Source organism: Wyeomyia smithii, chromosome 2 (assembly GCF_029784165.1).
Source record: "Wyeomyia smithii strain HCP4-BCI-WySm-NY-G18 chromosome 2, ASM2978416v1, whole genome shotgun sequence".
Lineage (NCBI taxonomy): Eukaryota > Metazoa > Arthropoda > Insecta > Diptera > Culicidae > Wyeomyia > Wyeomyia smithii.
In genome coordinates, this window is record NC_073695.1 from 227,384,339 (window position 1) to 227,398,207 (window position 13,869).

Below are 13,869 nucleotides of genomic sequence, written 5' to 3' on the forward strand. Positions count from 1 at the left end.
AACTCGAAAATTGGGAACTGAAAGGAATATTTCGGTTTATTAATGCTATGACTGATAATAATAGAGATTATTATTAGTTTATCAATGATCCACCTACATATTCATTATTTCCCGGGCGTACGAGCACCACCGTTTGCTTTCAATGATGTATAATAACTACGATACATTCTTGCTAGCCTTCCTAGAGCGATGCTTTAAAAAACTGCATGGGTTTCGTTTCTAATTCACTCGTACCTTACGATCCACACTACCAACGCTTAACTGATCCTTTTGTTTACAAAATCGATTCATCCATAATCTCTAACACGATGCGATGGCTTCATCCTAAAATTCTGTGTTTCATAATTTGATTGCGGTGCAGTTTACACAAGACACCCAACTTAACTTTGTAACAAATTTCAAATTAATAAATACAAAACTTATGGAAAACAGATGCTGCTCGTGTTGACATTTACAATTGTTCGAAATTAGATTTTGCTTTCTCGATAGCAACAGATAATAAATAAAACATTTTTTTAAATAAACTGAGAAGCACAATAAACAAGCATCCAATCAGTTTGATTTGCCTTAAGCAGATTAGAAACTTAAACTTGGACCGAAAGTGGACGATGCTGAGGAAATTGACAAAAAAAGCCTAACAATTTTAAAATCTAAGCAACAGTGCCCTATTTGATAGGTTAGCTAGTAGTAGGTGACTGACGGGGACAAAACTAACTCCGACTGGCGAATAGATGAGCCAAGCCCGTCTCTTGACCGCCATCAATAAGATTGTACGAATTACGTCCAGCGGCCACTGGCGTTTGTGGCACAATGGGCGGCAAATTCAAAATGCGAACTTCCTTCTTGCCGTGCTGACCAACGCTGCGACCCATGATGTGCGAGGTGATTTTCTTGAACAGGTCTTTTTTGGCCTTGTCGATTTTGTTACCCTTGGTGCTAGCGGAGATGGAAATCTTCTCATCCAGCTTCTGGATGTCGGCGGCGCTAATGTTGGGAATCTGCTGCAGTACTTCGAGAATATTGGGAAACTTAGGTCGAAGAATTTCGTACGCTTGTACGCCTAGCGTTATCAACGATGCCTGGAATGTAAGTTCAATGACATTAGTTTAATGTCGGCGTTGCAGGATGGGAGCCTTACCTGATTGGCTTCATGCTGACCGTGCAATTGGAGCCCTTGCAAAACCGCTATTATTATGTTGGAGGCCAACGTGTCCGTTATCAACTGCTCGGAAGCGAGAAACCGTATAACCGGACCACTGAGGAATGTTGCCTTGAGACTTGAGTTGCTATCGTTCCACGAGAGCACGCTAAAAATATAGGTTGCAAATTACTTATTAAAATCCCGTTGGTTATTCCATGATTTACTCACCTCAAAACCGTCATTACGATCGGTGTGCAGGTGAATTGATTACGCAGCAGCTTTCCACCCAAATCGCTGATCACTTCGGACGTCATTGCCGACTGGGCGGCCCTAGTAAGTGCCTGTGGTGGTCCATCCATGCTCTGGTCGTCTTGGTCCATACTGGCTTCGTTATTGACACTGGTGGCAGTCGGATCTACCGTGCTGCCGACTAGCGCAACTTTCAGCACGTCGATGTACTCTCGTGTCATCGAGCGATTCAGCATATCCTCGAGCACTTCCTGCGTATCGTTAATGTCTTCGCCGAGCTCGCCAGACTCGTACAGTCCGGTGATGTATTGCCAGCGGGCGGTCAGTCTTGTAAGCACTGTAGTAGAATATAGACCGACAACATTGTTAAAAATTCCTCTTCTTTTAATAAAGAATTTTACGCAAACTCCTCTATGGAGCTGGCAACATCCTCTAAGGTTTCAGAGACGCCTAAAAATCAAATTAAGAGGCTTCTTAAATTTCTGATGTGACCGAATTCACAAAGTTTCACAGAATTCTTAGAAGATACTGCCAAAATTCGACTGAATTGGCGTAAAATTCCTCAAATACCGATGAAAAACAACAAACTCACTGAATGGGGCCAAATGGGCAAAAATGGACAGTAAAACGGTTTCATGAAAAACAGGAGCACAGGAGTAGACGAACGGCTTGAAAAAGACACGCACCAGAACGCGCAGACGAAAATCAGGAACATTTTCTAAGCTTGCGAAAACACTTCCAATCAGCGCATCGGCTATGCCTGGAAGAGCATACAAATCCCGACCTAGAGACGGTCCTGTGACGAAAAACAAAGATGAAAACAAATATCTAAAAAAAATTCAAAAAGTCAAACTTACCGGTCGCTCCCAACATATGATAGCAGTGTTCGAAGGTTTGCGAAAGGAACGTTTGCATTCGCTCGTAGGCTGTCGGCGGCTGTTTGACGCTCGGATCCAGTGGATCCTGCAGGACGGGCGAAATACCAAGCAATTGCTTCCGTTCGTGATCCTGCATACCGTTGGCACTTTTGAAGTACTCATGGAGGGCAGCCATGGCATCCGGTTTCCACAGCTCGTTAAGAACTCGCATCAGGGCGAGAATATGTGGCAACAGGGGAACAACGTGCGATGTAGCCGGGTTGCGGCAGATAGGATTACCGGATTCAGTCAGCGCAACAACGAAACCTCCCCGAGAGCAACGGTCTGGATCATCTGGCCATGAGCATCGCTTGATTACGCCGAGAATCAAATTGAGAGCGTACACTATCTGGCTCCGATTGATATTGCATGGATCTGGTAGATTACTACCAGGTTGCACTGGAGGTTTATTCAGACCGACGAAATCTATAAAGGTGTGTGCGTTTTTTATGAAGGGAGCTAAATGCATCCAGAGAGCCACTCCATCGCGAGTAATTTCAGCCACGAAGTTACTTTGGCGCTCGTAATCGCAAAAATGATTGGATATAAGAAGCAATGCTTCTAACAGAGTCACTTGTTCAACATTGCTAAGTTGGTCCTGCTGACGAATGAGATTGTGAACGCTAGTGTTGATTTGGTCGAAGATCGGTAGCAGCAGCAAGGGATACTTATGAGCTATTTTGACCATAAGAGACGCTGCATGGCGTCGTTGATTTTTCACCGCCTTAGATCTGGAAAGGCGAGTTTCTCCGGGTACTGTAAAAACCAATGCGGCAAATATTTTATCCAAAACTCGTGGCAACAATTGAACTCCGGACATAGCGACACAATTGGCTGATGTTATCTGGCAAGAGGACATGCTGAGAAACACGAACAGAGCGGAAATGCAGGACAAGAGCACCGACAGAATAAGTGGATCAGTAGATTCTACTTTGAGGCATTCCTCTAAAAGACGAAGCCCAGTGGCAACTGAAGGACGCTCGGTAACTAGCAGAATTCGTGAGAGTACTCCATCCAATACGTTTACAAGCGCATCCCATTCTAGGTATACCGGATCGGTCACACTGCAGCTGGTGTTTTGTTCCGAACGTGATTTCTGCAGTCGTGCATTAAGCCATTGTTCACAGTATGAAAATGTTACTAATGGTGCAACAATTGTAGCTTGTCGAAAGATTTCCAATAAATCTGTACGGCAACGGGAGAAAAAAATCAACCATTCCTCCTCTCCGTCGTAGTCCAAACTGATGAACGTCTGCGGGTGCATATTGATTTCTGTCGGTCTTGAAGTTGGATAGCCAACTTTAATGATCTTTGGACCAATCAGTTCTATTACTTTCGGAATGTACTCCAGCAACAGGGCATCACGGGAGAGTTGTTCGTGTTTTAACAGACTCATCCATATCAAAGCGGCTGAGTGATTAAGAGTGAAGCTCGAATGGCGTGTGAAAACGAGGACCGTTTCTAAAAATGTTGCTAAACTTTGTCGTGGTATTTGACAATCTTCTTTGCCCCATAAACCAGTTAGCTGACCGGCCAGTCCTATTAGAAATTGAATAAGCTTCTTTAGAAACGTATAGTACGACTCACTACCCATGCGTTCGGTTTGCATGGCCGCTCGATAATAGTGTCCAACTGTGATTTCGTCAAACAGTAGAAGTAGTGGCTTCCGGTCCTTGATTTGTCCCTTTCGATTTACAATCTGCAGCAAACATTCCGCTGCCGGCTGTTGAAATTCTTCATCAATCAACAATATACACATAATCTGCAGCAGTCTTCCATTGGCGGCCATAATGTGGTTGATAGAAACCCATTCGACGAAACCGGTCAATGTTAGGAGTGCGACCTGCACAACTCGACTATGTCCAAATGCCTTGTCCTTTGCGCCGATTGAGGTTGCGCTGCGAAATTCTCCCACATGCAGTTCTATGAGTCTTAGGAAAAAGTCGAAAATCTCCGACATGTTTACCGTTAACGCTTGATAGATATCCTTTCGTCGTTGATTACTTTCGATAGTCTGCAATAATGCCACATCTTCCACCAGGCGAAGAAACACCAGAAGCACCAGTTCGGTTTGAGTCACACCTTTCGAGCAAGCGTCACTGAGTTCCGCCAGCAATGTAGTCCACTGCTGAGGCCACTCACGTTTTATCATCTCAACTATGATTCGCGACAAACCATCCTTGATGTGCGATACGCTCTGATCTTGCGCTTCACCCATACCGGCACAGAGCATCTTCATAGAGTTTTCTTTGATGAAAATTTTTTCTTGTTGAGAAATGTTGTTCCAATTGAACTTGACTGTATGTTCCATTAGCTGTAGACCAAAATGACGCACAATGGAAGGGTAGTTTTCCGTCGCTAAAAACAGTCCTGCCTGTGCACAGAGAGGAGAAACTTCCTTAAACCTGAAAATCATGATTTACCTTTATTGACTGAAATAAGAATGGCAATGTAACGTTGCATACTGACCGTTCGCAGGCAACGTAGGCGTCCATTCGTGCCTGCTGGGGAGCTGCCGGGTCCATGGTGATTTTAACTGCTCGTGCCAGTTCATTGGCTAAGCCGACCACTTCACTTGCCGGTTCCATTGCCGGAACGGTACTGGTTGTCCGCAGTATTTCGCCAAAGAGTGCAGCAACGATCACAATAGCAGACTATCAATTTTTTGTTGCCTTTAAGCACGCCGTTTTATGTCACTCTAATTTCACAAATTAGCTAGATCTAAAAATTGCACAATTCATTCATTTAATGCATAATCTATGAAGAATTCAAATCGGCGAAATATGGGGACAAAATGATAAACTCATAATACGAAATACAAATAAGTAAACAAGCATTGATTCAGATTATTTAAATTTATATATAATTTGTTGAGAATTTCCTCTATTCTTACTTCACGTCGAAAAAAATTGTGTCATGCACATTTTGTTAAAAAACTGAAATGATCAGCAAACCGTCAAAAATTGAATTTCCGAAAGCATTGCAATCTATGCCGCCTGCGAGTAAATTCGAATCGAAATTTTCCTCCAACTTTAATTGCTGGACAATAAAAAGTGACTTTTGCTCGCGTTACCTAGCGCGATGCGTGCTGGGTAAAACATGGGAGGTTTCCTGGCCGGCCAATTTCGATTTACTTACCGAAATACTTTTGCACCAATCATTTCCTCGGAAGGTTTATCAGTAACTTGGGGACAATTTGGGCGGTTCAGGTGGTTCAAAAAGCGGCAATTTAAATATATTTCGATATAAAACACCACCGCTTGTGGAAATTATAACCACACAAAAGCCATCAAATCGCGTTTTGTGAAAACATCAATAATCAGTGATGCCAGCGATGCTGATGAGCACCGGAATAATGTGACTTTGACGGAAGACTGCTTACCTCAACGGCCAAACGCTAAAGAGTATTTGGGCCAGGCCTATAGACCTTTTAACGTACGAATGTGTTAGTGCAACCAGTTGAGGAAAATATTTACAAAGAGCTGTTTTGTTTGCAATGCTATGTTTTGAGCAGCTGGACAAATATTCAGTTAAACACTCATTATATGTTTTAAACTTGTATCTGAATATTTTTTTTTCATTCGTGATCAGAAACCGGAAGAAGCTGCTGAACAATATCGACCAAAAATGCTAAAAAGTGATAAAAGTCGAAGCAACGAGATGCGATGATTTTCAGTTTGGAAGAAACAAAAGCAACTTTACACGGGTTTACACGTTTACTAGTGTGCGTAGGTGAAAAGTCACTTATCTCTATAAAAAGACGCCATCTTTTCATGCCTCATACAATACTTATCGATTGGACTCCAAAACACCTTGTAAACAAAATCTTTCGAAGCTGTCACAAAAAGTGAGGTTAGGCCGTTACATGCAATCAGCTAGCTGGCATCCCGCCATGTTTCGAGGGCTTACATCTCAGCGTGTGTGTAAACGAGATAGCATATCATCGCCACTTCTCATTCGCATAACAAAGCATCTGTCAATAGACCATTTTACGAACTGACAGGTGTCACTGATGTTGCTGATATTGATATTGCTTTTACGTGCGTTGTGTCAGCGGTTCCGAGCTTTCTGTCAAAATTTCATTCATGAATTGAGTTTAGAAACGTCTCGTAAAATGGTCTATGGGGCCCGCATAAATCGCGGATCCGCTGCGATGTTAGCTGCGATGAAGCAAAGCAAATAAGACAGAGATGCCAGCTAGCTGCATGCAATGATCAACATATACATTTCGCTGTTTTGTTTGCAATGCCACGTTTGGAGCAGCGGGACAAATATTCACTTGGACACCTGTTGTATGTTCTAAACTCGGTTCTAAATATCCTTCTTATTTGTGACCAACAATCGGTGAAAAGTTGAAACGATATGCGATGATTTATAGTTTAGAGAAAACAAAAGCAATTTTACACCAATGGAATATAGAAAGGTGCGGAGATGGTTTGAGTCTCCGGTTCTTCTTCTTCCCTTGTAGGAGCTTATGACCACTGCTACCATTAGTTAGATATATTGTGGTATACTCCGCGTTAATATATATGCACTGTCAGTTCGTTCCATCACTATGGGTATCAGTGACGGTCGCCCTAGGACTTTGCATTTCCCCCCAAGAAGGAATGCCCTCTTTGATAAAGTTCATTACCTTTGTTAGTTCAGCATTCCATACCTCGTTAGGCGTAAGGACACCTTTTCCAAAAATACGCTGTTTTTGCTGAAATAATGCGCCGCATTGGCACACTAGATGTTCCGAAGTTTCAACTTCAAGATTACAGAAGCGACATATGTCTTCTGTCAGTGTACCTATTTTTTTTAAGGTGATACCTACTCGGACAGTGTCCAGTCAGTAGGCCAGTCAATGTACTCACATCAGCTTTATTTGTACTGAGGAGGTTGCGGGTGATTCTATTACAAGGTGTAATGAATAGTTTAGATTGTCTTGCATTGGAAGTAGCCCTCCAGTTGGCACCAATCATCATTGCTTCCCAGCCTCTGAGCTCTGATTTCAGGCAGGATGTAGAAACCCCACAGAATGGCTCCGGTCCGAAGAATGCAGTTGAAGAACCAATTCTTGCTAAGAGATCGGCTTTTTCATTTCCTTTTATACCACAGTGACCAGGCACCCAGTATAGATTTACATCGTTTGTTACAGTCAGTTGTCGTAGTGATAAAATACAATCCCAAACTAACTTCGACTGGCATGTGTAGGCTTTAAGTGCATTAAGAGCTGCTTGACTATCAGAGAAAATACAGATATTGGCATATCTATATTTTCTAGCTAAACAAATATTTGTGCATGTTAGGATAGCATTTATTTCAGCTTGGAAGACTGTGGGCCACTGTCCCATTGGAATTGATATATTAATTCCTGGTCCAGTAACCCCAGCACCAGTAGATTCACCCATTTTAGAGCCATCTGTGAAAAACAAGAGTGATCCTGGGCGAGTTTTAGGACCTCCTTCTTCCCATTCGCTGCGAGAGGATTCAATCACTTTAAAGGGAATATTGAAGTTAGTCTTGGATTTCATGCAGTCTTCATGCATTGTTACTACGTTGTTCAGTTGAAAATCTTTAAGGATTCGTAAGTGTCCTACTAGATCCCCTTCCTGAAGAAGTTTAACGCGTTTGAGCCTGAGAGCCCCTTTTTCCGCTTCAAGTTGCACATATTGATGCAAAGGTAGAAGATACAAAAGAGCTTCTAAGGCTTTGGATGGTGCGCTGGCTAATGCTCCAGTTATTGATAGGCATGCCAGACGTTGTAGCTTATCCAGCTTTTTCTGAGCTGATGTTTGTGTAGTTTTAGGCCACACACTAATGAGGCATAAGTTATTCTGGGTCTCACTATAGCCAAGTAAATCCAATGAATCATCCTTGGTTTGAGTCCCCACTTCTTACAAAATGTATTGCTGCAAGCCGAAAGAGCATTGTTGGCTTTTGAGATTGTGTACTCCAGGTGGTCGTTCCGGTTTAAAGGGCTTCTTTTTTGTTAACAGTGATGACGTAGAAGTCAAAAAACAATGCCCAAAAATCAATGTTCGGTACATTTTTTTCAAGAAATTTTCACAAGTTATGACAGTTTACCGCTGAAAATGGTTACCTACGTCGTTGAACAATGCGGAACACAATTCCGAATGACTTTTTCTTGTTTTTGGAGTTCTACGTCACGACCCCAACACGTGCTTCTGTTTACCTCTTTTTCGTTACTAATACAGACAAATGTCTTCTTCTTCCTCACCTTTGTATACTAGTGTTTGCTAGTGTGCGTACACAGAAAAGTAAAACTACTCAAATATAGAGTTCTCCAAGCGAAAACACACAAACACTACGACACGGCCCGCTTTACACTGTATATTGAAATTTGTGAGAATGTGAATCAACTCGGTAGTTTTTTATGCTCTTTTTCAGATGACAGTTCTCACAGGTGACAAAAAATTCTTACAGCTAACAAAAAATAAATCGTAAACATCGCACTAATACAAACGCACCTGGAAAACTCTATGTGCATTTTTGATACAAATCAGCCGTTTTGTGCGAGAAGGTACTTTTTGGTAACAGCACAGATAACAGATATCCAAGCTAGAACAAAAAACTTCAGATATCGTGTGTAAGATTTCAAATTCTTACTCGTTTGGAATGCTAACGACATCTTTCTGCAACTTGCGACTTGAACCACTTTAGTGATGGCAGCGCTGGATTATAGTCAAAGCTGCCAGACGCATGAAAGTTCTCACAAATAGTAGAGTCGCTGTTTTTGCTACGATACAACACTGTTTTTGTGAGGTTAGTGTATTTTTTTTTCATATCAACACTAAAACGAACAAATTTATCGCAAATATAAACTGGGATTGAACAAAATTTATCAATTATGTACAAATTACGCCTGCTCAAAATTTCTACATTAAAAAACGGCAACGCTTCTTATTGAAGTAATATCGGAAAGAGCTGGAAAACTATCGATTTTATCGAATCATTGACCACTAGCGCCACCATACTGCGTATTGCGACATGCTAAAAAACCATTGCGTCTTTTTACACATGAAGCAAAATTAGCTTGGATGTCTGTTATCTGTGGTAACAGTGATTTCGGTGATTTCCCTATACTTTTGAGTACCTGCACGGAAGTCATCATTAAAATTGAATACCTTGAAACATCAATATCAATATAAAAACTCCCACCCACCTACGCGAGTTCTCATCAGCCTGCCGGTACCGTCTAAAATCAAACTAAATTATCCAAATTACTTACGAAAAATGTTAGCGACTCGTACATCCATTAACACTTTCCAAATAATAAATATCCTATGTTTACACACAACAACAATTAAAACAAATCAGCAGCACCAGTAAAAAATATTCGCGTCTTGCACGGTTGCACGTATGAGAAAAATGGCCACCACATTCACAATTTGGCATTTTTACAGGTTGTTCGGTGAAAAGTTATACAAATTTCGGTGAATGTAAAATTGAGCAAATATTTCGGTAACAGTTAACAGAATTTTGGTAAAACTTACAGATCTTACAGAACAGTCGTTAATTTGATGCTTTTTTGCAGGAATACCGGTATTATTACACTTTACCGATGGATTATCGTAAAAAAAGTTACCGAACGACTTTTTTTTGGATTAAGTGTGTATTAAGTCAGATTTACAAAAACAGAAATTATTAAATTTTCGTATTTAGGCAAACTGGGTAACTTGTACTCATTTTCGTTAATTTCTGGTTTGCATGAACAGAGTAGATTCTACTCAGTTTTTGACGTATGACGCCCTTACTCAGAAGTGAGTACCCTAATTAGGGTACCTCCACTTCTTTCAAAAGCGGGTGATATCTAACTCACTTTAGAGTAACGAAAAATGAGCGTGTAGAGCAAAACAAAGGGCCGATAACACGCAAATAACGTAATCCTTATTTGAAACTTTTGGAACCTCTATTCGTCTCATTCAATTAGCGTTAGCGAAAATGTCGATGAATAAGTTTATGCATCCCAGAAATATTTACCGCCAGCAGCCGGATTTTCAAGCTATGGTGCAACAATTTCCGGAATTGAAACAGGTCAGCTATGTGGTAAGTAGTTCGGATGTCTGCTAGCTTTTGCGACTAGTGAGAACATTTACCCATGATGTAGGATTTAAACGGACGAATTAAGCTCGACTATAAAAATAAAACAGCCCTTCAATTGCTAACTCATTGTCTGTTGTTGAGAGACTTCAAACTGGATGTTGAGCTTCCGCCGGATAAATTGATTCCAACACTTCCGTTACGTTTGAATTATGTCCACTGGTTGGAGGATTTTGAAACTGCTTTCGGCTGGAAAGTGAACAAAGATGCCGGTGTGCGAGGTTTAGATATCGGTTGCGGAGCGTCCTGTATATACCCATTGTTGTGTGTGGTCAACTCCCAGCGACGTTGGAAGATGGTGGGCTTAGAGCAGGCAGAAGACAGTGTTAAGATTGCTAGAACTAATGTAGAACGTAATGGTTTAAATGATGCGATTGAAATCATTCACCAGGATATAGCACACAGTAGTATTTTGAAAGCGTATTTCAGTAGTAGCGTTTCTGATCAGTTTGATTTTTGTATGTGTAATCCCCCGTTTTACGCTTTGGATGAAACTGAAAGCACAAATCGAACAGGCAGAAGAAAAGAGCCACCAAACATTAGGACAGGTACAAGAGATGAGTTGCAGGTTACGGGAGGTGAGGTTGCTTTTATAACACAAATGATTACCGAGAGCCTGGAGCTTAAAGACCGGGTTACAATATACAGTACAATGATTGGCCATAAAAAAAGTTTTGTTGAAATTCTTAAAGTTCTGGATCAACATTCTATAACAAATACTACTACTACGAAGTTTTGTCAGGGGAACACAACCCGTTGGGGTGTCGCTTGGAGTTTTTCTGATACAATTTTGCTATGTCATGTTCCCGATAGTTTTGAGCAAGACTCAAATAGTAGGAAGTTAACTGGAAAACCGCTGGAGGGTAAAATTCTCGAACTAGATTCGGTGACATCACAAGATGAAGCAAAAGAAACACTTTTTAGTGTTTTGGCGTCACTTGACATTAAGATTCAGCAACTAGAAGGATCTGACAATATGTGGAAACTGGAGGCATTACAGAATACGTGGTCCCATCAGCGTAGGAAAAGGAGAGAGAATCAACGAAAGTTAAGTCCTGATACTAAAAACAATCATAACGAACAGCTTGAGGGATACAAACATTGTAAACGAGTGAAGTTAACCGAAAGTGATGTCCCGGTAGACTTTTTGGTGAAAGCAGCCTTTAGTTTAAAGAAAAAACCTGGTGATGGTTATTATCTCTCGCTGATCTTTCTAGGAGGCAGTGCTGGAAGAGATTCCCTGAATCAAATTCTGCAGTATGTTAAGAATGCATTGAATAAATCAAAGAACTAGCGCTGAATATTACTAAAATAATAGTATGTAGATAAATGTTCCTTATTAGGCAAAATAAAAAATAAACCAGACTATCGATAAAATGAATGCGAGTTTATTAGGAATTATCAATATTATTTTAGGAACAAATCTCCCAAAAACACAACTTTTTGTCCTGTCCGGCTACAACATAAGGGAGCTGGTAATGCCAGCAAAGTCCACCGTAAAGCAGCAACTTAGCTTCTACCTGAGGTATCTGGTTTTTGGCATGGATAACCTTCAGGGTGGTCCTCGGCCGACCCACACTAGCAACGATCGCCTCAGAATGAGGTGCGAATTTAACGATGTGACCACAGTCTTCATGAATTCTCTTGTTTTCAATGGGTCGGCTGGGTTTCTTAAGATCCCAGAAAACCAGTTCTCCACCGGCCAAAGCTACGACTAAAGCAGAATTATTCAAGCTCCAATCGGCATAGTTCAACGGATTCTTGCTACTCTCTACCGATAGTATAGCCAACTTAGATTCCACATTATATAAATGTACAATTCCTGATTTTTCTGCAATCAACACTTTGCCGGTTTCATCCGGGTGCCATTTCGCCGAAACGACTGCTGAGCCGAAAAAGAAAGTCGATCCCTTCGAAAAATTCTCTTTTCGTTTCCACATGATGCACATGTGATCATCGCCACACGAGGCCAAATATTCTCCATCTGGATCCCAGCTAACTTGATTTATGTAGCTCCTATGCCCCGAAAGGATTTGAACTGTATTGTCATCCTCCAGATCACTGTTTAAAATTCTAAGGTTGAAATCCGCACCAGCTGTACAGATTACAATAACTTTAGGTAAAACGGCGAGTGAAGTTTCCGGGGCAAATGCTACTGCATGGCAACGAGTCTCGTGATGTATCTCCTTGAGCTGGTTCCATTCGAAACATTCCAAATCGCTTTCCTCCTACATGTTAACGGCATTTTTTACTATTAATTAACAAAAAAGTCAAACAGAAGCTTACCGGGAAACGAACCACTCCTAACAGTAACTTATCAGGTAGGGCGACACACAGTAGATTTTGTGACCATTCGTAACTGGAAAGCTCAAAAGTTGAAATTTTATCCGTGAAAGATATTGAATGCGTCGGAGGGGAACTATTAGAAGGATCCATAGTCATAATGCAGACAAAAAACTAAATCCAACCGGCTTAGCACGCTTTACATGCACACAATAATTTGTTTATAAATAGGTGTTGCAGGTGCAAAAGTGAAACGTTTTTGCGCTTTTCTCGCAGACTGTTTTTTGAATAATTTTATATCAAGCCTCATCGACCAAAGTCACTAGAATCACACTTTGACAACCTTGTGGGTTGATTTATACCTACACGCAAAATTTGGTTAGGCAAATCAGCTAGCTGATAACGCGCCATGTTTCAAGCCGGCTAAGCGATTTCTGGAAAGTTATGCATATTATCAAAAACATCATATCAAGAAGACTGGGAACTCTGCCTGAGATTGAGCGACAGTTTTGGCAGCGCATTCTTTTGAGTAAAAGTGGAACTGACGCATGCTAGTGTGTGTGCTGGCGATCCGAATGCAAGCTGAACGCACAGGTTGGACTACCACATACGCCCACACTGTCTTCGCAGCGATGCAAACTTCCACCTTTGATAGCTGGAGTGCGCTGTTTGATTTGACGCTTCATTTGTATGGGATCGATCCAGAGATGCCAGTTTTCTTGATATGATGTTTTTGATATTATTTTGATGTTCTAACTGATATTTAGTACATTCAGTCTGTTCCAAGATAAAATGTTGCAAGCTGTAACGACAAAGTGGTTACCCGATCAACGGCACAGAAACAGATGTTCTTTACGCCAGAAAGCTAGCCCTCCAGTCTCTTGATGTAAACTATGTAAACTCTATAGATAACATATTGCCGCCACTTTTTATACGCATAACAAAGCATCTGTCAGTGGGGCCTACACATCGCGGATCCGCAGGGATGTTAGCTTCGATCGGAAGTTTTTTTTACGCGAATTCCGGGATCCCCCGCGTAAAAAAGACTGTATTGTTAATAACTTTCACCTAAAAGTTTCTTCCCGCACAGATGGGCCAGTTTACGTTAAAAATACGCCAATTTGGGTGTTCCCATTTTTCTGTGTAGAGACATATCCAGGGGTGACATTGCGC

General features: G+C 41.3%; 3 protein-coding genes across 3 annotated transcripts; 1 reads left to right on the plus strand and 2 right to left on the minus strand.

Moving 5' to 3' along the window:
- Positions 1 to 52: 52 nt before the first annotated feature.
- LOC129724065 (exportin-5) lies at positions 53 to 5,603 on the minus strand. Its single transcript, XM_055678666.1, has 7 exons — positions 5,446 to 5,603; positions 4,777 to 5,028; positions 2,248 to 4,712; positions 1,983 to 2,186; positions 1,370 to 1,727; positions 1,139 to 1,307; positions 53 to 1,079 (listed from the first exon to the last, which is right to left on the minus strand). Exons 2-7 carry the CDS (start codon positions 4,893 to 4,895, stop codon positions 711 to 713), a joined length of 3,684 nt encoding a protein of 1,227 aa, XP_055534641.1. The 5' UTR covers positions 4,896 to 5,028; positions 5,446 to 5,603; the 3' UTR covers positions 53 to 710.
- A 4,573-nt stretch (positions 5,604 to 10,176) lies between these two features.
- On the plus strand, positions 10,177 to 11,794 carry LOC129721887 (U6 small nuclear RNA (adenine-(43)-N(6))-methyltransferase). Its single transcript, XM_055674976.1, has 2 exons — positions 10,177 to 10,359; positions 10,421 to 11,794. The coding sequence occupies exons 1-2, from the start codon at positions 10,255 to 10,257 to the stop codon at positions 11,705 to 11,707; spliced, it is 1,392 nt and encodes a 463-aa protein (XP_055530951.1). The 5' UTR covers positions 10,177 to 10,254; the 3' UTR covers positions 11,708 to 11,794.
- Positions 11,780 to 12,989, minus strand: LOC129721888 (nucleoporin Nup37). The gene is made up of 2 exons (XM_055674977.1): positions 12,700 to 12,989; positions 11,780 to 12,641 (listed from the first exon to the last, which is right to left on the minus strand). Exons 1-2 carry the CDS (start codon positions 12,853 to 12,855, stop codon positions 11,826 to 11,828), a joined length of 972 nt encoding a protein of 323 aa, XP_055530952.1. The 5' UTR covers positions 12,856 to 12,989; the 3' UTR covers positions 11,780 to 11,825.
- Between the last annotated feature and the right edge of the window lie 880 nt (positions 12,990 to 13,869).

Coding starts and splice junctions, on each gene's coding strand:
- LOC129724065 (XM_055678666.1), bottom strand. CDS start 4,895: ATGGAACCGGCAAGTGAAGTGGTCGGCTTAGCCAATGAACTGGCACGA. Junction 4,713..4,776: donor GCCTACGTTGCCTGCGAACG/GTCAGTATGCAA, acceptor CATGATTTTCAG/GTTTAAGGAAGTTTCTCCTC. Junction 2,187..2,247: donor TCATATGTTGGGAGCGACCG/GTAAGTTTGACT, acceptor TTTTCGTCACAG/GACCGTCTCTAGGTCGGGAT.
- LOC129721887 (XM_055674976.1), top strand. CDS start 10,255: ATGTCGATGAATAAGTTTATGCATCCCAGAAATATTTACCGCCAGCAG. Junction 10,360..10,420: donor TGAAACAGGTCAGCTATGTG/GTAAGTAGTTCG, acceptor CCCATGATGTAG/GATTTAAACGGACGAATTAA.
- LOC129721888 (XM_055674977.1), bottom strand. CDS start 12,855: ATGACTATGGATCCTTCTAATAGTTCCCCTCCGACGCATTCAATATCT. Junction 12,642..12,699: donor TAGGAGTGGTTCGTTTCCCG/GTAAGCTTCTGT, acceptor GTTAACATGTAG/GAGGAAAGCGATTTGGAATG.